The following is a 23325-nucleotide window of genomic DNA, read 5'->3' as shown; positions in this document are numbered from 1 at the left end:
ACATGTGTTAGAGCTTTTTCTTTGAGCCAGGAGGAAAACATGACATTTTCCCTTGATTTCTGTGACTGTCATGTTCCAGGGCCTTGGAATCCAGCTCAGAACAAGCAGGTAAACCATTATTGCTGTTGCAGTGGAACTGTGCTGCATCTCTGTGGGTCACAAAACTCCTCCCAGGAATGCCCAGTTCTACACCAGTTCTGAGTGCTGTGCTGAGGTTACTATTTATTCTCCTGCTCTAGAGAGACAACTGTTTCTGTTTCTGTTTTGGTGTCATGATGTGCTCCTTGCTTACATGCTGTTGTTTCATATTTGTGTTTAAACAGGTACTAACTCACAGGCAGGCAACTGTAAACCACTTCTCTCACTTGGCAACAAGTTATTGCATGCCAGCTCCTGGGTGCTGAGGTGACTTGTGATCAGGATCCACCTGAATCAAGAGAGGGCATATGGGCAAAAAAAAAAAAGACTGGGTAAACAATGTGGTTTCTCAGAAGGATGACTTAGCAAGAATGAGGGGGATATTTAATCTCAAGGAAACTCTTCACAGCAAATCTACTTTCAAAGCAGGCTTCAGAATATACATCCAAGGTTGATAACTTAGCCCTGTTTGTGATGGCAATGAACTAGTGGAGGGAAACTACTCAAATCAGCATTGAGGGTTTCAGGCCAGGCTATGATACTAATGCCTCTAGTAAATGTTCCAAACTACTTGTCTAGCTACTTGCACTGTTCTTTACCTGCCTAGCTACTTGCACTGTTTTTTACCTGCATGTGCTACAAGTGTATGCTAAAAATGCTACTGAAGAAGTTGTGCTCTCAAACATAGAGAGCCAGCAGAAAGGTGAGTTTGTAATTCATCAGTAAATCAATTGTATTAGGAAAGGAAAAGGGCTGAGGTTTTGTCAGGAATGGATGGTTCATCCTGTGTCAAGTAAAATCATACACCAGTCAGTAAGACTTCATCAACCAAACATTAAATTGTGGAGCGGACCAGAAGAAGGTCTGCAAGGAAGGTTGTTATAGATGCTGTAACTCAAAGCAAAGCATATATTATTTGTATAACAGGCAGCTAGAAAGCAAGAATGGAGCATGCAGAGGAGATGTGGGCAGCTGGGTCAGCAAGACTGGGACAATTCTGGGAGATAAATAATCAGGTACATAGAATGGGTCTCAGTTAGAAGCTGGTTGTGTAATAAAATCCCTTCTGGGTTTTGTTGTTAGAAACAAACAGTTCAACTAACAGCCAGACATTTAATTTTTTGTCTTTTCTTCCTCTAACCTGCAGCCTGACCTGAATAGTACTTCAGGCTTGACCTGATCATCAGCTGTAGTTCTCTCCAGGCATAGCATTCCAAACAGACTGGATTTAGATTGCATGCTGTGTTTGCTCTCAGCTTCTCTGGATCTAGATTGTCCCTGAATACATTTCAGTTTCAGAGTGAAAGAAACCTCAGTGTTTCACATGAGTCCTATTAGCCTGTGCACACCCCACACACCCTTCTGTGCCACTCCCTTGAACAGAAATGTTTTTTTGTGCTGGACTGAACAGCACATTTGAATGACAAATGAGCACTGAATTAAAAGAAAAATTCTAAACTGAATTGGCATCATCCTAGTTTGATTACATAAGGCAGATGAGCATGATTATACTGGGGGTTTTCTGATCTAATTACATACAATCAAGTATTTGTAGGAAAGGAGAGATCATTGGATTGTTTAATTTTCACAGTTTAGTAAAGCAGGATTTGGTCACAACCTAGTCACATACTTCACCCCTGCTTAAGAAGAAAAGCCTGTTTCTTCACTCAGTGATGTGCTTAACAAAAACTGTTTGATAGTAAGAGGAGTCTTTTCCTGAAATTTCTCCCTTTTAGTTCTTTAGAACTGTTCCATGAGCTTCTTTCAAAAGCGAGGACTAAACAGAAAACTAGAGTGTGAAAAAATACCCAACCCTTTCATTCTGTGTTAGATATTGAGCAGAAGTTCAAAATAATTGGTTTGTATTTTTACCAGTTGGCTTCCCTTCAAAAGGCATACACTATTGTTTCATGTAACTGTGCTTGTGGCTGACTGTGCTCTGCTAAATAGGAATCAGATTTGGGCAGACAGATTACCAAGCTCTCCCAGATGGATGAAGGAATAAATACACCAATTAAACAAAAGTAGAAGAGCTGCTGTTTTCTGATGTGGGATTATTCCACGTCCAGGTGGTTTTGAAGCAGCTGTAGTTAACGTGCTGGAGAGCAGACACACCTGAACTGAGTGTGTGTGGGAGGGAGGTAAGAGCTCATGAACAGCTGCCAGAAAAAAAAAATAATTTTTGAGACCCTCTTTTCCAGTACACCTGAAGTAATTTTACATTTTTCAAAATAAACATCTGAAGTTATGGAAATGTAGGAAACTGATGATCATGTACCCAAAGCACCCACATGGCACATGGTGTGATTCTCAGAGGTGTCCTATGCAGGGCCAGGAGCTGGACTTTGATGATCCTTTTGGGTTCCCTTCCAAGTTAGAATATTCTGTGATTCTGTGATAAGACACCACAGCCCAGGGTGTGCACCCAGGTGAAGGTGTAGAATGCCTGCCATGCCACCCAGCCTGCAGAGTAACTGGGGTTGTTGGGAAGGGCAGTGCAGCCCAGGGAAACTCAAACATGGCTCCTGCACACCAGGAAAACACAAGCTGGACAGCAAGGAGAGTTTAGTGTTCCTTGTTAAACCACTGCAACAGCACTGCATCTGGTTTTTGGGTTCCCACTGCTGCTGAGCCATGCTCTTGATTCCTACCTGTGTGTCCAAACCTGCTCCCAGGAAGGCTGCATCTGCTTTTCACTTAGTAGAACCTGAGTGTCATTTCTAGTATGAATTTCTGGTGGAGGTGCTGACAGATCTCTCCATTGGGATAGGTGTTAGATTGTGAAATATAATTTCCCTGAATCAAATATGCTATTACTGGCATGAGGATCTCTTATTGTGCTTTTTCTTACACAACAGCCGTTTCAAGAAAGCAACAAAGTTCTTTCTTTTGTATTTGTACAGAATTGTACTGACCCACTGTCTGGCACGAGGGGTCACAGCTGCAGCTGGCAGAAAGCCACATCAAGCAACACATGCTCCAGCTGCATTTCAGCATCTTCCTTCCTTTGTCTTTTCACCTTGAGGTGCCTGGCAATCTGCAGCACACAATGGATCCCAGCTTTATGCCACAGTAATAGAGATGCAGCCTAAGGCTTCAGAAAGGATACATCAGCACGATGCAAAGCCCTGGAGGGTTGCTCTGAATTTATTTCTTTTTTGTCTGGGAGCAGTTCACAGACAGTATGAGATTATTCTATCTGATTAGGAGCAAATGGCTTGGAGATGAGTCCTGACAAACCCTGGCCACCAATCAGCATCTGGCAAGGACCATACTGTGCATGTGCTGGATGTTGAACAGGCAGCTGCCAGGAAAGGGTAAGTAGGACATATTGGGGAGAAAAAAAATACAGTGAGGAACAAAAATCAGAAATTGAAGTGTTTTAATAGTCTGTCCATTCACTTGAGTTGGACACTCCTGCAGCACTGGGGCCTGCCTTTCCTCTGGCACATGTGCCTATAAGTAGACCAGATCCATCTCAGGAAATAATTTAGCTTGTAAGCATTAAACAGTAAAATGTCTACAATTAGAATATGAGTTTATATTAAAAAGGGTTTCATACAATGTTAGCTAACCACAGTGTAAAGTGAGTATCTCCAGTTAAGGCAGCTGGGCCTTAACTACTCCAGAAAATTTCTGTAGCACTGTAAGTAAAGTACACAGGTGTAGTGGTATCTCCTTTTCTTTTTACAACCCTCAAATAGTGGAGAAGTCAGCTCTTGTAACTATAGAAGCTTATTACTCACCCTTTAAGTAAAACTTTTAAATTATACTTGTCCTGAATAATCAAGCACAAGAAAATAATTATGTATGTTGATCACATAGCAGCACTAACTGTATTAGTGACAAACAAGTGTTGCAGCACTGCATATCAGTAAATATCCCCCTTTCCCTATCCTACCACAGACAGCATATTTTGCCTACTTGCAATCTCCCTTAACTCAAGTTTAGTCTGTTGGAGAAAAGAGATAAGATTGTCCTTGAAGGCTGATAAAAAATCTAGACAGAAACTGTTGGGTTTTTTTTATCCTTAGCAGTTAATGAATCAGTAAGGGAAGTTGTTATTTAAATAATCTCAGACTCAAAGCCATTGGTCAGAAGATGCTTACTGGTAGAGAAGTGGAAAAAGAAAGTCAGTTATGAGTTTGGCAAGTCTTGGACTACAGAAAATTTATTGCTAATTTTAAAAAGCTCTTTTAATTGCCACACAGCCATAGCAAAATGATACTGTGCTTAAGATGAGGATCAATAATGTGATAACTTGGGGAGAACTACATAAACAGTTTTGTTTGGTTCGGTTTCTGTTCAGTAAAATACATTTTGCATTGGAATTATAGTTTTTGTGAAGTCTGCATGAGGACAAGATTGAGCATCAGTAGTTGAGGTATTTAGTAGCCATTCACTTCCTTCCTCTTGCATTTTTGTGTAGATGGAGTTTTCTCCTAAGAATGAAATTAGCTAGCTAAGGGTCTGAGGAACTGGGGTACTGGGTGGAAAAGAGCAGATATCAGACTTTGCCTGCTGCAGGACATTCTTGACTATACTAGAAAGAGATTTCTGTTTGCCCTCAAATCCCAGCACTAAAAAGAGGTGACCAGGCTTTGCAAAATTCTGGCAGCTTCTCGGCTGTCCCTCACTAGACCTTGAGCTTTATGCTCTAGAGAGATAACAAGGTCATCTTGAAAATCCGTCGTCACACAAATATCTGGATTTAAACCGTTGTGGAATTTTTACAAGGTGCCATGGTTGCCGAGAAGCTCAGACAAGTCCAGGCAATTATCCACTGCTTGTTTGGACAAGTTAGTTGTCATGGAAAAGTAGCATTACACTCCCTCTGCTCTAGCCTATCTTTAAACACTGTCTGCACCACTCATGTTCTCTGAAAAAAGCTTTTCATTATTCAAAAATAATTTCAAAACGTCATGGGCAAAGAAAAAACCTGAGAATTAGAAAAGACGGACTAAAAACTAACCAGTTCGAGTTGAAGTGTAACAACTAATAAGTACCTGTGAAAGTAACATACTTCCAAACGCCTTACATTTGAAAGATTCAGAAAATTGTAGAATGGGAGATGACAAGAGCATAGAACGACAACGTCCAACTATCTCTGGATGCAGAGTTTTCTCTTAGTTTCATTTCTTAACTACCTCTGGAAATGAAACCAACTTAGAAGGCATGGGCGGCCGCTGAAGCGGAGCTGGTGCCCAGAGACGCTGCTGGGCCTGAGGCGGCCGGCCCGGGCTGCGTCGCTGCCGGTGCGCGGCGGGAGGGGGCCGCCTTTCCCTCCCCGGGGCCGCTTCCCGCGGCCAGCGGGCGCAGGGGGCGCTGCGGGCACCAACATGGCGGCGGGCGGCGTGCGCGGCGCGCCGGGGCCGCGCTAGAGGGTCCGGCCGGGGCCCGGCGCTCCACCCGCCGCGGGCCGGGCAGCGGAGCGGGCGTGGCTGGCGGTGCGTGGGGATCGATCGCGGCGCGCTCGGGGGCTGAGGGGGCGCCGGGGGTCTCGCCGGTGGCTCGTGCGGCCCTCGGTGCTGGGGGGAGGGGCTCCCGCCGGAGGAACGGGGCCAGGCCAGGCCAGGCAGGCCGCGCCGGGCGGGCGGGTGGGTGCGGGGCGCGGGATCGCCGCTGTTCCTCTACGGCGCCGTCTCCCCACGCCGCCGGCCGCGGTGAGTCAGCGCGGGCCAGTGGCGCCCGCCCGCCCCCCTCGGTGAGTCGGCGGCGGCGCTGCGGGTCATGCTCAGGCATGTCGGGCCGGGCCGGGCCGCGGCGGAGCTAAGCCCTGACTTGCCTCCTCTGGGCAGCGCTATATAAGGCCCGGCCCGGCCCGGTCCGGCCCGGCACAGACACCGACACCGCCGCCGGAGCCCAGCGTGCGGGCTGGAGCAGGCGCCGGGTGAGTGGGCCCCGCCGGCCTGGCGGCTGCCGCCCGCCCGAGCTGTGTCGCTGTGTGCCGCGATCTGAGCTTACTCTCCTTTCACTGCAGGCAAATGTGCAATACCAAGATGTCCTCCCTTACGGATCCCTCTGCCGCCGCTTCGGAGCAAGAGGCGCTGGTCAGTAGCTGCTGGGCGCGTGGTTGTTTTGCGTGCTTTTTGCAGAGTTTTTAGCGGCTAATTCAGAAGAATCCTGTGCTTACCGAGCGATGGCTGGAGAAAAGCCAGGAAGTCCAGCCAGAGAAGGTGGTTCTCTTTGTTTCTGTAGGAAGCAAACCTTCAGCGTTATTGAGAGTACAGGGTAATGGTATAGGTCTAGAATGTTTCCTGGAGACGTTTGATGGTTTTTGATTTCTTTTAATAAAAAGGATCCTATGATCAGATTTGATAGTTGTAAGTATTTCGGGTGGTAATTGTTAAAGATCCTGTAGCTGAAGAGCTTTAGAAAATCTCCATCGTACAAAACATACTCTTGGTGAAATAATGGGAAGATTTTCGACTTGTGTTATGGCTTTGCATTTCTAGACTTTCCATAATACAGTGATAGTTCTGCTGTTTTGTCCTTAGTTTTCCTGAGGATTGAAGCCTTTTACACCTGAAATGCATATGTACAATGATGGTTGAACTGAATTATCTTGTGTAGAAGGGTTAAGCTTAAAAGTGTGGATTTGACAGTAGAACTTCAAAAAAGTGAAATTGCAGAACAGTACTGTTCAAAATTGATTTTTTAAATTTGTGTCTTCCTTTTTTTTTATACCATCATATTGTGATAGTACTGTCTGCTGTCAGAGCTGCAAGGCTGCAGAACTTGGAGGAGACAGGAGGAGAGGGCTGGGGATTAAAAGTGGGCTTAGGTGTGGATTCAGTTTTGAAACTGTGCCTTGCTATGCTTAACTGTCAGTAGTGCTTGAATAAGGTTTTGTTTGCTTCTTTTATGAAACTAGTATATGTGACACATGTTCTAAATAATTCAGTTCTTAGGAGGGGGTGAATGGACAGCTAATGTTGCCCAGGAGCTTAGCGGTTTTTTTTTTTGTAATGTGTAATTCTTGCAGCTAATATCTTGTTAACTCACTGAGACTTATGTTGGTTTTAGTCGATCTTTGGAATGGAATGAAGGGTGGTTCCCCTCCTCCACCCTTCCTCAAACATTAATTCCTTGTCCCATGATATTTTGTTCACACTTCCCTATTTTGGTTTGGTTTTTTTTTTTTTACTTTCTGTGTGTTTATTTTTTACATTTTATTTTATGTAATATATCAGGATAGCTAAATATTAGCCCGGTTTTAGAATGGTTGCACTATTGTTAAAGAGGTGACTGGAATATACTGCTCTGGGAGCATCAGTGGCTCCACAGGCTTTGCTGCAGCTTGTTCTCATCTGCTGCACTGGTGCTGGCTCAGCTGTGTGGGACAGTGCAGTTTGTGTGTATGTATGTATGGGAGAAGTGATTTTGTTTAACTTTTCCTTCCTCTGCCTTGGAAATTGTCATAGAGTGACTGCAGATTAAACTGCTGGCACGGTGACTGGGTGGGAGGACATTGGGTGGGAGGTGGGTGTGAGTGAGGTATGACAGAAGGGACAGGGTGTGCTGGTCCCAGCTAAGAGAGGTAAAGCAGCCCAGCTGGCAAATGCAAAACCAAAACCTCAGAAACTGTCACAGAAAGAGACTAAGAAAGAGATGGACCAGTGTTTTATGACTTGCACTGTGGACCTAGCTGTCACAGAGGTCTGTTTCCATCCTCCCTCCCCTTTGGGAGTTGTGGTAATGGTTAAAGGAGTGAAGCTGAGTTCCCCAGGACCTAGCCCTGGACTTGGAACTAATAAACAAATTTTGTAGCTCCAGTTAAGGAATTTGTATTTACCATTGTGTTGAGGTTTAACCCCCTGGCCAACTCCCATGTTCATAGCACTAGGCCTGGCATTCTGTGGTATGGAATATCCCCTTGGCCAGTTCAGGTCAGCTGTGCTGGCCATGTTCCCTCAGGGCTTGTGCATGTCCTCACTGGCAGAGCATGGGACACTGAAAAGTCCTTGATTTAGTGTAGCTACTTAGCAACAACAAAAACTTCAGTGTGCTGGGAACATTATTGTCCCTCTAAATCAAAAACACAGCCCTGTAGCAGCTACTAGGAAGAAAATTAACTACCCCAGCTGAAACCAGGGGACAGTGCAGAACTGGGGTTTGAGCTAAGATGAACAGTGTATGAGAAGTTTAGTATGATTTGGTTCATATTATTTGCTTTTAAGTTTGAACTTTGCAAGGTGAAAAACTTGAATGAAGATAGGTTTTAATGCAGTTGTATGCTTGCATATCAGATTAATACAGAAGGAGGAAGACAGCTGGTATAAATAAATGGGGGTTTTTTGTGAATAATTAGTGTATTTTTTCTCCTTTCATACACAGGTTAAGCCAAAGCCACTGTTGTTAAAATTGTTAAAGTTAGCTGGTGCTGAAAAGGACACTTTTACTATGAAGGAGGTGAGAACTTTTAACCACTAAAGGTAGACTACAGTGAGTATAGATAGATTGTTTTGGGTTGGGTAAATGGGAGGGCAGTGTTTTTCATAGCTTGTCTAGAAATTGAGATAAGACAGTGTTTATTCTCCTGCTGACTTGTAGTTGGGTATTTAGCAAGTTTCTCAAAAATCTGAACAAAAGTTTCTGGTGGTCAGTAGAATAGTAGTGTTCTTCTGGAATGATGGATGAAAATCTGTCAGCTCAAAGAGAGTTTTAGGCAGAGTTTGAAGAGTAAATTTGAATGTATTTAATATGCTTTGTCTCTTACACTTTAAGAAACAACCTGGATATTTAACATCTGTGTTTAATTTATTTCACAGGTAATATTCTATATTGGACAATATATTATGTCTAAGCAATTATATGATGAAAAACAGCAGCATATTGTACACTGTGCAAATGATCTCCTGGGGGAGTTATTTGGAGTAACAAGCTTTTCAGTAAAAGAACACAGGTAAAAAATGGGATTCTTTTCTGAGAGTCTGGTTGGGAAATAATGAAGACCATCATGCATATGTCCCTTTTTTAACTCTCCGCATCTTCAAAGATGGTAAGCTCTCTTTTATGGTTACGTGTAGCTAACTTGTATCATCTCTTTCTTTATCCCTATTTAAGGAGGCTATATTCAATGATTTCCAGAAATCTGATAGCAATCAATCAACAAGGTAAGCTAGCTTAGGAGGGTGATTTGTTTGGGAAGCAGCAGTAGGGAAAATAGAATTTTCATGATGAATCTTGCAGACAGTGATCTGACAGCAGTGTGCTCTCCATTATTAGCTGTTTGGCTTTGCTCACTATAGTCCAGAGCAATCACAAATGGTGAACCAAAGCAAACACTTGTTTCCTCAGTAGAACAAAAAAATTGGGTAATTTTATTGGACTAGAACCAGAAAAAACACAGAGCTGAACAAAAAGGCTACTAAATTACAAACTTAAGTAATTTGCTTGTATTTGTTATTGATAAAGCCCTCAACAACGTACAAGGTTTGAATATGAAAAATAAACTTCTTAAACTTATGCCAGCAATGAAATTAGGGCAAAGGCTTTTTTTCTTGTGGTAAAGTTCTGTTTTAATTTTCACAACTGAATGTGAAGTACATTTGGACTGGTCATTCTGAGCTATACTCAGCCCTGTTTTAAATGGGCTGTATACTTTTAAAAAGTATCTTTGTGGTGATGTTGCAGATAGCCACTCCTTGAATGCAGAGTTGTTACACACAGTCCTGCAGTATAAAAATGCTCAGTATAGCTGTAATTTTTGCCTAATATGGGGTCTGAAACAGAAGTTAAACAATGGAAACCATTTTGTAAATTGGCCTCTAAATCTCTTTAAAGACACCCTTTGTTTCTGGTTTTTCCTAAAGGCAAGTGTTCAACTGCTGAAGATGGGAAACTTGCTCTCTTTGTCATCCCCATTGTTAAGCTTGCAAACTTAAATTTATCTTCCAGTTATTTTTTCAGGAAAGACTCTTTATTAATTCAGGATCTGTCAGTTACTAAGCATATATCTTTAACAATAACTAATTTTTCTTCTATTGTATGTCTTTCTAACTCAGGGTTCCCATAAGTAGTAAAAAGCACTTTGGAGAGGAGCAAGTAATTACATTTCCTGCTTATATTCTTTCATATCTGCAGAATCACAGTTTATGCACAGACTTCATTTGAAGCCATTTGTAACAGAATTCTGAGCTGCTTTCAGTTGACATTTCTTCTTTCTCCCCACGTTTCCACTTCAGTAATGTTGCAGGGAAGGTGCTGCACACACCTGGAAAACAAAGGAGCAGTGTGTTTTTTCCATTGTTGCAAAATGTCTGGATTTTAAGTTTTACTTAGAATTTACTTTTTCAGCCTGAAATTGAGTTTTTCTGCTATATTGTATTATAAGTATTATTTTGGTTTGGTTTCAGACTCTACTCTTGGTGACACACCTGAGGATGATGCCACATCTCAGCTTGAAGAAGAAAATGTTGTTAAGGTGCCATTTTTATTTTATTTGAATAAATTATTCTGAGTTGTACATTCTATTCAGTTTTGCATGATCGTAGCAATGGTTTAATTTAGTAAGTTGATTCTTGAATTTTACCTCATATTTATGCTCAGGCTTACTCAGTATTTCTGTTTTCAGGAATCTAGGCAAGAGTTAGAAGAGAACCAGACTTCATCAAGCCTGACTTCCCAACCAACTACATCTTCTAGGAGGAGGACACACAGTGAATCTGGTATCTGCAGATTTATGGTGCAGGGCTTTCCAGTAGCATGGCCACTTAGAGGGAAAAGCTACATTCTCTTGCCTTGCTGACTTGGAAGATGCTGCAAATACTACTCATGTTTCTCTGCTTACCTAAACCAAAATTTCAGTCTGAAAGAAAAACACAATTTCTTGCATTGCTCCAATGTCATTTTACAGTTTGGATGTCTAGAATTGTTAGTAAGATGATGGAATAACTTACTCCATGGCTCTGTTAAACTTTTTCACATCAGCAGAACTTATATCAGTTGTGTTATCTTCATTATGAGAACACTTTTGTTTGTAATCTACTGATACCATCAAATTAATTTCAATTCCCTCTGTAGACAGCCACAAAATTTGAAAATTTGTTTGTTCACTAATGCCAGTTTTCTTTGGATTTCAACTGGTGGGAGGCATCAAAGGTGTGGTAATAACACAGGATGATTTTGGATATATTCAGGTACCTCCCCATTCATTAAGCACTTGTTAAAACATCTGGTGACCTAAGTGTCATATTGGCCTCCCGTTTGTCTTTACTGTGGTTATTCAATAATCACTGGCAAATACATTTTCAAAACACAGAATGTTTCTTCTAGTAGCAATAACAATCTGGTCATTGTAAACCTGGTTTAGTTTCTCAATGGAAGTGTTCTCTACAGTTCTATGTAAATATTCTTCAGTGGAATTTCTTACATTAGTTTGTTCCATCACTTACTGTCTTGCCTCATGACTAGGTGATTTCACTTACCTGGGCAGTGATAACCTTCTGTCACTGCATAGAACTTCCTTTTCTTCACTTGCTCAGGAGCATTTTTCTGTTCCTCATCTTTCAAGTAGTATTTTTTGTGTCCCTCATAGGCCACTGTTATGTTAAGTCAGTCCCAAACCAGTGCTGCGTTGCTGAGCGGTTTGCACTAAATTAAAAGAACATTTTAATGTTGTAACTAAAACTGATGAAAGGATGGAAAGTCTTGGTTAAACATCACAACCTGTAATATTTAGGCATGGCACAGAGCACATAAGGTCCTGGGTTGTGCTTACTTATTATAGGTTTGATTATTAACTCTTGCCTTGCATCCATTTATTAGTTTGTTACAACCTTAAGAGTTCTTTTAATATAGTGTTTTTATATACACTTTTTTTCTAATTTATAGGAAATCTTCCTTTTAAACCACTATTCTTGTTAAATTGGGATAGTAGTGGCTCTTTTGGAGCCCCTTAAATAGAGTATAGAGACCTTGTGGTGATACAGTATCAGTACGGCATGGAGCCATGACAACTAAATGAGGACAACGATGGACAGGAGCAACCTTTGGGCCTTGGGGCACCAAGTTTGGTGGGGCTCTCTCAGGGCGGAAAAAAGAAAAGAAAAGAAAGGGGCTGAGCCAAGAAGCACCAAGGGAGAGTAAGAGAAGTCTCAAAGTATGTACAAGTGTTTTGTTCTCCTTTTTTTTTTCCTTTTTGTTTTTTAATAATGAAAGATTCAAGACTTGAAGACTTTTGGATTGTCACAGTGTGATTTACAAGGCGAGGGAGAAGGTGGACAACAGAGGGTGGGTGCAAAAGGCACCTGCAGGGGAGCCAGCAGGCTTGTACCAAGGCCTGTTGAACCAAAAGTTGTTGACGTCTTGGGAGGTTTTCACTCCCCTGTGCTGACATGCTGAATTTGCAACACATTTTTATATAAAATTGTTTTTTACCAAATGCTCTAGAAGTCAATGGAGCTAAATTTTGATTTGCCTACCCCTAAAATGGTGTGCCCTTAGTCCTCATGCTGCTGTAGGTGATTGTTCCAAAACACGATGTGTTTACAAAGCATTGCCTTTTTGCCCTCAAACTAAGCATGCTTAGTAAGCAGAGTTAAAGCAATGCTTTCAGAGTTCAGCTTTTGCATAGTATGTCTTGAAGGTTTTCCTGCTAGGGTGCTATGAAAGTTCTAAGAGTTTGTTACAAAAATCTTGTTGGGTAAATACAATTACATATAGTGCACTGATAAATATGTTGAGTTGTCTGAAACTTGAACCTGAACTTACCTTGCTTAGCACAAGGTGTTCTGGATGCCTGTGAACTGGGAGCTAATTGCACTATCTCCCCACAAATTCTGGGGTGGACAAAAGCCCTCTTAAAGTGCCTTTCTGTCTGTTGCCTATAGAGGGAGTGAGGACAAGTAAGATTTTAATTGTATTTCTTAAAAATTAGGAAGGGTTTAACATGTTGTGTGTGGAGTAAAAATTCTTCCAAATTTGCTGTTGTCTTCCATGTGGAGACTGCCATTTATAAGTGTACTGATGAGACAAGTGGGGAAAGCCAGCCCCTGAAATACTGGTTTCAGAAATGTTTCACACTGTGTGGATGTAAGAGTTGTTGTGTCTTTTAAAATAAGTCTTAGTGCCTTTTTGCCCCATAAAAAAAAAAAAAATTGTAATATTGTACTTTACTAGATTTCTTTGTAGTAAATTGTGTTTTAAGCTTCTGTTTAGAAAATTCAAAACTGCACATTGCATAGATGTTTTTGAGTAATAAAAAAAATTCTTGACTATGCTCAGAAAAAAGTTCTTCAGATGACCTGCACAGTGACAGAAGAAAGCGACACAAGTCAGAGAACATTTCGGTGACATTTGATGAAAGTCTCTCATGGTGTGTAGTCAGTGGTCTGTGCCGTGAAAGAAGCAATAGCAGTGATTCAACAGATTCTCTTTCCATTCCTGTAAGTCAAAATAGAAAAGTAAAGTATTTTTGTGGTACAAATTTTGCAGATGCCACAAGTGCAAACATGCATCTGAAAACAGTGTTCTTAATTAAAAGCGGCAGTGCCTTCAGTGGTGTGTGAGGAAAGAAAAGAGGTTGAAAGAAAAGTAGACGTGTGGGTGGAGTGGGGTTTTTCATAGGTCTTCTGGCAAAGCTGAAGTGAAATTTTAAAAAATATTAATGTTGAATATTCTTTAAAAACCAAGATTCTCGCTATTTGGCACAGTATGGAAAAAAGTCAGACATATTTTGTGTTTTAAAATAAATATTTCTTAGAATGCTAAGCAAAAAGAGTCATAGATACTCCATAATTCAGAGTTGGGTGTTAGTTCTGGTACAGCTTTGGTAACTACCCAGTGGAATGGGTGCTGATGGTGCATTGTATTAATTTGCCATGCCATTATTCAGAAGTTTTGTATTGTTTCTAGCCAATACCAGGGCAAATTTGTGGTTCGATTAAGTCATGAAGAGTTGAACTAACAGTATTCCTGGTCACATACTGTGTTCTCAATTGACAGCACTAATACTGTATTTTCAATCTTCATGTTTTGTAGATGTTAAAAAATTATTTCAGATTAAACAAAGTTTATGAGAATAGGGAATTGAATGACATGCAGCCAAAAGATACCATCTTCTTTCATCTGTTCTTTCACTTTTTAGGAGGGACTTTCTGAAATAATGACTGCAGCCTTTCAGCTGCCTGTAGGCTGAGTGCAGTTTCTTACTAGAGCCAGCAAAAGGCTTCCAGGCCTAGCTTTCTTTTTACCCCCCTATAATTTGTTTATCTCATAAAAAGTACTGTGTCTCACAGCAGCTGGTCCTTTTTCTTCCATAGCTAATTATACTGAGTAGTACAGTTTTATCCTGAGAGTTGTTTTATCAGTAGTCTTGTGTATATGGACTGGTGAGGTTGAATGTGTGCTTTCTTTTTTTGTTTTCCTCAGGATCTTGATGCTAGTTCATTAAGTGAAAACTCAGATTGGTTTGACCATGGTTCTGTATCAGACCAGTTCAGTGTGGAGTTTGAAGTTGAGTCTGTTTATTCAGAAGATTACAGCCATAATGAAGAAGGGCAGGAGCTCACTGATGAAGATGATGAGGTACTATCTGCTTTCCTTGTTTGACCCTGGGGGGAGGGGATGAGAAGGAAAAGGAATTTCAACATGAAAAATTCCTGCAAGTTTCCAAGGAGAACTCTTCAGGTATATTTGCAAACTGCATGTGCTGGTGTCACAGTCTGCAGCCAGTTGTTCATTAAATCAAAATACATGTTGGTGCAATTGGGTCACCTTTTTACAACTCACCAGCCAGCTACTGAAATGGTGCTGAGGCTTTCTGCAGGCTCTGAAAGGGGCTGGATAGAAAAGTCTGGGTGTTTAACTGCTCTTACCAGCTGTTGAAGTCAGTGGCCGCATGTGTACTATAGCCTTACTGCATTTTTAATTCTAGAAGTACATGTTGAGATTTGACAACCCTTGAGACCAAAGGAAACCTTTCTGAGTAACTCTTTCCAAAGGGATATGTCCAAATGTTTCATAGAGATGTTGAACCAAAGTTTTAGGAATCTTTGTTAGTAGGCAGAAAGACAGAAAAATTGTGATTACTGCAATTTTCAAGAGATTTCTAGAATGACGGGAATGAAGTGAGAATGTATGTAGGGTTTTCTTCCTGGGTTAGTTTTCTGTTACTTTAAAGAGGTTAATCAGCTCATAGCAAGATTAGTTGAGTACCAGAGGCAGAATTCCCCAGGGACATACATGATTGTGGTAGCTGAGAGGCTGAATGGGACTGACTGTACTGATGTACACCAAACTGTAGTGTAGAGCAGAGCTGCACCCTGAGAGAGGATGGTGTCTTGGAGGAGGAAAGCCCCTGCTCCAGGCAGTAGTTTTGGGAATTGCAGGATGGCTGGTGTTCCAAGGGGCCTCTGGAGGTTGTCTTACCCACCTGCCCTGGCTCAGGCAGAGCTGATTGCCCAGGTCCATGTCCAGGTGTCTTGAATATCTCCAGGGATGGAGGCTTCTTAGGTGCTCAGGGCAAGCCATGCCAGTGCTCCTTCATCCTCACAGTGAAAGGTGATACTCAGGGGGAACCTCCTGTGTTTAACTTGTGCTAGTTGCCATTGTCCTGCCACTGGACACCACTGAAAACAGCGTGGCTGTGTGTTCTTGATGCCATCCTTTACCTCCTGCCCTGAGCCTTCTCCAGGCTGAACATTCCCAGCTCTTTCAGCTTTCCTCACATGAGAGCTCCTCTAATCCATTAATAATCTTAATAGTCCATCCCTGGAGACTCTCCAGTAGCTCGCTATCTGAAAATCTTAGCAGGTTAAAAATATTTGCATTTTTAATTAAATGCCAAAAGCCAGTTCTATATACATTTTTTTTTTTTTTTTTTTAAATTTAAACCAGGTTTATCAGCTGACTATTTACCAGGATGAAGATAGTGATGCTGATTCATTTGATGAAGATCCAGAGATTTCTCTAGCTGTGAGTAAAAACTTGTCTGGTGAAGCATCGTAAATTGGGTAAACTGACATGGAATAGATGAAGAAGTATAGATGAGTTCTATTGCTACCAGTGATTTTTTAATAATTAAATTGACTTTGTCTATGTGAAGGTTCCAATACAATATTTTAATTACTGTGTCTATTAAGGAACATGTGATTATTAAGGAATCTTGGGGTTTTTTTTAAATGGGTAATAAATTTCCTAATCTATTTAAAAAACCCCAATCCCACACTAATTTACCATTTCATTGACTTAATGGAAGAAAATTATTTGGAGCCTAAATCTGACTTTCTGAACAAAATGGAAAAAAATTAATCTTGGTCATGTACATTTAAAAATGTACATGCCTTCACTACATTCTGTGAGACCCTTCTTGAGGTGTGGGAAGAAATTGACAGTCTTGAGGCAAAATATGGAGATGTTTTTGTGAAAAAACACTGCATTTTAATTCTAGTGTGTCCTATCACCTTATTTATATTTTTCACATTTGATACTTGAATTAAAGCTGTTTTGTGGAACTGTGAAGTGTTCCAGTCCCATGATAGTCTGTAGGACTTAGGGACTTGGTGTGTTAAAGACAGGGCTGGCCACCTTCTGAAAAGATAGTGGTGCTTATGTGTAGGAAAAGAGACCTGTACATTACTTCTAGGATTTAAAATTTGTTTTATAAGCTTTTGATGTTACTGATTTTTTTTTTTTCAGGACTTGCCTAAGTAAGTTTTGGGTTGGGTTTTTTTTTTGTTTTGATTTTCTATACAGCTTGCATTGTTTCTAAGAAGGGTCTCTGTACTTAAAAGCAAAATTTATTTTTAACGAAACAGTGGTTTATTTTCATTGTACTCCGTGGAGTAACCTGTGAGAGGCTGATGCATCGCTTGGTTTTGCCATTTTATTTTTTCCCTTTCCCCCTTCTGTTTGCCTTGGCCGCCGTTTCCGTGCTGCCGCTGTGTCGGAGCGCCCTCTCCCGGCCGCGCTGTGCACCAGCAGCGCAGCCGGCCGCCGGGCAAGGGTCCCGTCCCTCCGCCTGGAATAGCTCCCGTCGCAGGAGTCCGTAGCCAAAAAAAAGGGAAATTATGACCTTTTTAACGAGTTTTTCATGAGGGCCTCTGAAGAATTTTGTGGTCTGGTTTCTGCAGTTTTGCGTAGGAAATAATGAATTGTTCTATTCATAAACCTATTGCAAAACAAAGGAAAGCCAGAGTCCTTTTAAAAGAAGAACCATTTTAATATAGAATTGTAAAATGGGGCCAAAACCACTCAATGGAATTTTAAAATTGTAAACAAGTTGATAGCTCAACATAATTATTTTGGCAGTAATAAATTGTTTATAATGTCTGAATACTTCAGTTGTAAGTGTTCCAAGTAGCTTAAGCTGTTCCAACCTTTGATTCTCTAAAGGATTATTGGAAGTGTCCCGAATGCAATGAAATGAATCCTCCACTTCCACGACATTGCCACAGATGCTGGGCCCTTCGTGAGGATTGGCTTCCAGATCAAAAGAGTGAGAAATTGGAAAACAGCAAATTAGAAACCTCCTTTCCTGCAGAGTCTGGAGAAGGTTTTGATGTTCCTGATTGCAAGAAAACAAAAATGACTGAAGATAAAGAACCAGCTGTGGATGAGAATGAGGATAAATCAGTACAGCTTTCTGAGTCCCAGGAAAGTGAAGGTTATTCCCAGCCATCAACATCAAGCAGCATGTTCTGTAGCAGTCAGGAGGACTTCAAGGAGCCTGAGAAGAGAGAAATGCAAGACAAAGAGGAAAGCATGGAATCCAGTCTGCCTGTTACCAGCATAGAGCCGTGTGTCATATGTCAGAGCAGACCTAAAAATGGCTGCATAGTACATGGCAAAACGGGACACCTCATGTCATGTTTTACCTGTGCAAAAAAGCTCAAGAAGAGGAACAAACCCTGCCCAGTGTGCAGGCAGCCCATACAAATGATTGTGCTAACTTATTTTAGTTAGACATGTGTTGACTGGAAAGCAGCAAAAGAAACTTCAGAAACTGGTTAAGAGAGTAAGAAATTATTTTTGTATGCTTATTGGAAAATTAATATTTTGTGTCTCTTTGCGTTCTGTGTGAAAAATAATTGCTGACATAACTGCACTGCAGTTATTAAGAGGTTTGCCTAATGCTCAGAAGTCAACTCGGAGATTTTAAATCCCTCTCAGTAGAAGTAACCAGATCCTCTAAACCACCTCCTCTCCAATTGTTTTAATGTTCCATGCAAGTTAGTGAAATTTGTTTTATTGAATTAAATACGTGCATTAAAACCCCAAATTCAATAATTGTTGGAGGAGAGACATGTTGAAGTATGTATTTCTGCAAATTCCTCATTTAAGAAAATATATGATTATCCAGGTTCCAGTTTTTGTTGCTTGGTGAAAACATAAGGCTCAGTCAGACTCCTCTGCCTATGTGCACGTGAAACAAGTCTCAACAGACAAGATAAATGAAGGATATGCTATGAGCTCTCATGTCAGGTAGTAGTAGGGAACAGTTGTTTTCTGTTTCTGCACTTGTTTCTGACTTAGCAGAATATATTCAGCTGCCTTACTACATTCACTGTAATAAAAATAGAAAAGAAATTCCCCTTCACCTGTAGAAACACTTAAGCTGTGCAGTTCCAGTTCACATTCTTTAAGTGCAGTAGTCTTTCCAACTCACTGTTCTTATCTGTATCTTGAGAATTCTGGAAATATTTTGCAAGGTGCTTGGCCATTCAAAGTTGGTCTTGTTAGACCTGTCCTTTACTGCTTTTAGCTCTTGCCTCCTCACTGTACTTTGTCAAAAACTTGGTGAAACTTACCAGTTCTGTGCCCAGGGAGTTTGCTGCCTGCCTCAGTTCTGGGGGCCTTAAGGCAAGGTACAGTGTGGGAGCCAGGATGCAGTGAAGATCACTCGGCTGCCTTTCACAAGGAGTTTCTGTACCCTGCGAGTGATTCTTACTCCTTTGGAAAACTATGCTACAAGAGGACTTGTATATTTTTAGTACCTTTTATTTTTACATGTGGTTGCTGATTGTGTGACCAATAGGGAATGGCAGATAAACAGGGGAGTGCCCAGAGTGGAGATGTAGTCCAAGTGCAGGAATTGTGCAGTGTTACCATCTTACAGGCTAAGGCTCAACTGCTTCCCTAACACCAGCAGTATGAAATTGCTGATGCCTGTGAGCTGGCACAGAGACTCCTCCTGCCCTCCTTAACTGCAGGGCTGCAAATGCCTGGAAGTACTCAGGAAAAGGACGTAAGGGGATACAGGAAAGACTTAGTAAATCTTTGATTGTGACTTGGTTGAAAAGTAGTAACTTTATAGGTAAAGACTGAATTATTGGGATCATTCACATTTTGTTCATACTTTTTTTTTTTTTGAGTTATTTTGTTGCTAGTGAAAGAAAGTGGTGTACCAAAGTTCTAACATAGTTCATTTTAAGCAAACAAAATATAAACTCCAGTTGTATTCATTCACGTTCTTACTTGCAAGTTTCTTGCCTCCTGCAATTTGTAAAGGGACATCAGGTAGCTTGAAGTTTTTGGAAGCTTTTTGATCAGCAGAAACCTTTCATGGGTTTTGTAGGATTTGATAATCCTTCAGCCTCAGATAGAGAAGGCCTTTGGGCAGATAGCTAGTTTTTTCAAAGAGAGATACTATTACAGAGCTACTTGCCTTACTTTGCACTTCCTGGTAATTTTTTTTTAATTTTTGATTTGATAAACTTAGGTGCTGTGAGGCTTGCAGAGGCTCTTCATTGCACCTACAGGTGAGAGATAATTATAGATGTGTATATGCAGAAGCATCAATAACATGGGAATTGTACCTAAAAAGTTTCATCTTGTTCTTATGAAGCTTTGTCCCCTGCATTGTCTCCCGTGTCTTCCCCTGTCTCAGCACGATGCCTTCTCTGCAGTGGCTGCCCTGGCTGTGTAACTGCATGCTGGGGGATCAGCTGTCCTTATCTTCTTCCTGTTGGGACAAATTGTGCCATCCCTCTCGGCAATCCTTTCCAGTCACATGCCTTCTGTTGCAGAGAATAGCCCTGGAAATACCTTCCACTCCCTACAATGGGGAGGAAATGGGCCATTTTCATTTCTGCATCTGCAAATCACTGTGTCAGTATTTTGGTTTGAGTTACATTCTATGGCCTAATATTTTTCTTAATGACTTCTAGTGCAACTTTGAATTGTTTGGTGTGGGTGCATGCCTTCCAAGTGGAAGTGATGGGAATTGATGCCTGTTCCTGCAGGGGACACTGGCAGGCCAGTGCAGTGCAGGGCTGGTGCCCGGGGCTGTGGCACAGTGGCTCCTGTGGGGACTCCTTTGGCTCTGCCTCCACCCTGTCTCCTGTGTGGGCACGAGCAGTGAGCACCCTGCTTGTTCTGGCCCTTAAACACTGGTACAAAACGTCAGAGATCCTTATGCAATATCGTACACACTTTAATCAATAATTTATTGCTGTTTGTAAATATACTTGTGCTCACAGTTGATGTTTTGAGCTCTAATTTATTGAATTAGTCTACTGCTACATGTGTAGTTATATAAATATGCTTATTTAGTAAATCACAGGCACAAGAGGATTATTTTAAGAAATGTAGCATTAAAATTCAGAGAAATACTCGTATTATATTGAGAAGGGAGATATATGTCTATGGGGTTTTTTTCCTTCCTTAAAACAATTTCTGCATTGAACCTGAACAAGATTTATTGAATAGAGAAGGTGCTGGTCCAACCTCAGCTTAGTGAAAATATTTTGGTGGTGTTTTGCTTTCCTTTGGAATGCTTTTGCATCCCTCAGTACAGGCAAGGAGCTGACTGACTGCTTCTGGGTGCTGGTAACGTTGGGGTGATGGTCCAGGAGATGCAGGATGATGATGAGAGGCTTTCAGGTTAATTTGCAAAGGTGCAAATGGCTTTTGCCTTTGGACACATGACTGTGAGGATGCATCTGTATGTGATTTTCAGTAATTTTCTTAGTCTCTTCCTTCTTGCACATCAGGTAGACAATAGTTATCTACAAATGGTGCAAGAACTTGCAATTATTTTTTTTAGAAAGTACAATAAACCTACTTTTTGTTTAAATACAAGTCTTTAACTATTTACCTATTTGTTAGTATTGCCATTATATTAGTATTGAAATCCACCTCACTCCAGCAGTGTCATCCTGTGCCTCTCCCCTTAGCAGATGATTTAGAAAGGGTAAAGGTGCTTCAAAATGCTCACTGATGAAAAGCTTACATTCCTTTTAAGAGTGTGGTACGATTTTATCAGAGGTCTGTTTGCTGTACATTTGTTCAAATGTTGCTGTCTCTGAAGTGTCTGTGGGCATGAAGATTTTTTTCAGATTTTTTTCTCTTATGACTAATATGAGGAAAATTCCTCGTTCTTACAGAGTGGCAATAAGAAGAATTGTTTCAGAAAAATGTATCTTAGAAAAGAAAGATTAGAAAATTATTAAGACCCTAATGAAACTGAATAAATAGGATGGAAATATGGGTGAAGATTTTTTTCTTCTCCATCTTAATCTAAGGCTGCTGTTGTGTTGGGGTGTAACATTAGGTAGAGTTTATAATTTTAAAGCAGGTAATTTATTCAGCACATTAACTTACCACACACACGGTGGGGCAGGAGTTCTCCCAGGAAGGTACAGCATTTTGTTGTGCAACATTTGGCCTGAAAAGGGGCATTTGCTGTTGTGAGGTTTCCCTGTGGGGAGGATTATATTGGACAGTTGATGGGGCCTGAGGAGAGGCAGCGTTGTCACGGAGGGGCTTGTAGGGCAGCCTTGGTCCTTGCTGGAGCATCAGCCCTCTCCTTTCCAGGGGATTACCTGCCCTGCCCTGCCTTTCCAGCTCCTCCACACCGGAGTCCAAGGCACAGCTTGTGCTTTAAAGGTTGCACAAGCAAAGCACAAAACCCAGCTTGAGGTTTTAATAGTGGATTGCACTTACAGAACATGAAAAATTGTTGCTTTTAACTACAGTGTGGGGGTTTACTTAGGGTTTTTTTTTTTTTAGCATAGATGCACTGAAAGCTTCAAGTGAATGGTTCTTTGGTGTATCTAGAGCTATATTATACATGTGAAATTTTTCAGTGATACTTAAAAAGGTGGTGGCTCCCCTTTTGAGTAGATGTTTTAGCTTAACAGCCTGCTTTTAAAGGATGGTTCTTGGTCTTGAGCCACAGTAGTGGCTGTCAGGATGATGATTAATTTATACCTAAAATACCAATAGCTTTTCTAAAACCAGAGTCTTTGTTGTCTGACTACACATAGCTGGGATGACTGTTGAATAGAGTAGCTCATAGTGAATTTAAATAACTATGCAACATGCTTTCAAGAGCTTGACCTGGTGCATTGCTTTCCAGCTACCCAGTGCACGTATGACCACAGTCAGTAACCATTAAAATGCAAGTATCCACTCCAATTGCACACAGTATAGACCTATTTGCAAGAAGTTCCACGTGTCTTGCATTTATCTTTCAGTTTTCAGTTTTTCCTTTTCTGATGAAAATTGAATACTGTGTTCCATTTAAAAGCTTTAAATAAAGATTTGTTTATATACTCCATGGTGCTCTTTTTTTTTCATGTCAGTTACTTGATTGTTAGAAGTTCTGGTACTTTGCTTTCACACAGATTCTTACTTTTGTGAACCACTACACAGGCTCTTTCTGCCCCCACTCAGCTGCTGGACTGCTGACTTCTGTCAGATTTCTTTGGTTTGGGAGATTTTAACTCAAGGAATCTCGTTCTTCCTGCTACAAGTGGCAGGAGCAGTGATGGGATTTAGTGGATAATTACTTCTCTGTGTGGTAAACAACCCACAGCGGATCAGAGGGTGAGGAAAGGTAGAAAATGCAAATGGATATGAGGGAAATACTCAAACACCAGTCTCTTGCACAGAGCCCTCATTGCTATTGGCATTGCTGTTTCAAGTTCTGAAGTGAATTTGCACACTGCAATGTCTGGTGCCCAAGTGCCACAGCCCAGCTGGAAGGGCTTGGTGTGACAGGCAGCAATGCCTCAGGAGAGATTTTAAAAGGCATTAAAGGATTAACTGAATTCCTGCATTTTTTATTTACTGTATACAGGAAAAGATTGATGTTTCCAAAGATAATCTTTGCTGCTTTACTTTTGAAATTGCTCAAGAAAATTACTGGCAGATAAAGCTTTAAAATAAACACAGGAGATGGTACTAACTGGCTTTTCTTGAAAAATTTTCTGTTAATTGGGCAGCTTCAAAGGGCTCTGA

The 23325-nt window shown here is 41.1% G+C and overlaps 1 protein-coding gene across 4 annotated transcripts; it reads left to right on the top strand.

Moving 5' to 3' along the window:
* The first annotated feature begins 5471 nt into the window (after positions 1-5471).
* MDM2 (MDM2 proto-oncogene) lies at positions 5472-22640 on the top strand. 4 transcript variants are annotated; one of them, XM_058804654.1, is made up of 11 exons: positions 5472-5585; positions 6119-6188; positions 8476-8550; positions 8910-9043; positions 9205-9254; positions 10497-10564; positions 10715-10808; positions 13366-13526; positions 14512-14667; positions 15979-16056; positions 17476-22640. In XM_058804654.1, exons 2-11 carry the CDS (start codon positions 6123-6125, stop codon positions 18043-18045), a joined length of 1452 nt encoding a protein of 483 aa, XP_058660637.1. In that variant the 5' UTR covers positions 5472-5585; positions 6119-6122; the 3' UTR covers positions 18046-22640. The 4 variants fall into 4 exon arrangements, with proteins under 4 accessions (XP_058660637.1, XP_058660638.1, XP_058660639.1 ...); XM_058804655.1 differs by lacking the exon at positions 5472-5585 and adding an exon at positions 6015-6028; XM_058804656.1 differs by lacking the exon at positions 5472-5585 and having other exon boundaries at positions 6127-6314.
* Positions 22641-23325: the final 685 nt, after the last annotated feature.

The sequence above is a fragment of the Ammospiza caudacuta genome, chromosome 5 (assembly GCF_027887145.1).
Source record: "Ammospiza caudacuta isolate bAmmCau1 chromosome 5, bAmmCau1.pri, whole genome shotgun sequence".
NCBI lineage: Eukaryota > Metazoa > Chordata > Aves > Passeriformes > Passerellidae > Ammospiza > Ammospiza caudacuta.
The sequence above is the reverse complement of the archived record's forward strand: the minus strand, read 5'-3'. Positions and strand labels throughout refer to the sequence as shown.

Bases quoted from the DNA above. Each gene is read 5' to 3' on its own strand.
- MDM2 (XM_058804654.1), top strand. From the start codon at position 6,123: ATGTGCAATACCAAGATGTCCTCCCTTACGGATCCCTCTGCCGCCGCT. The intron at 8,551-8,909 runs GTGAGAACTTTT...TTTATTTCACAG, and splicing joins ACACTTTTACTATGAAGGAG to GTAATATTCTATATTGGACA. The intron at 14,668-15,978 runs GTACTATCTGCT...AATTTAAACCAG, and splicing joins TCACTGATGAAGATGATGAG to GTTTATCAGCTGACTATTTA.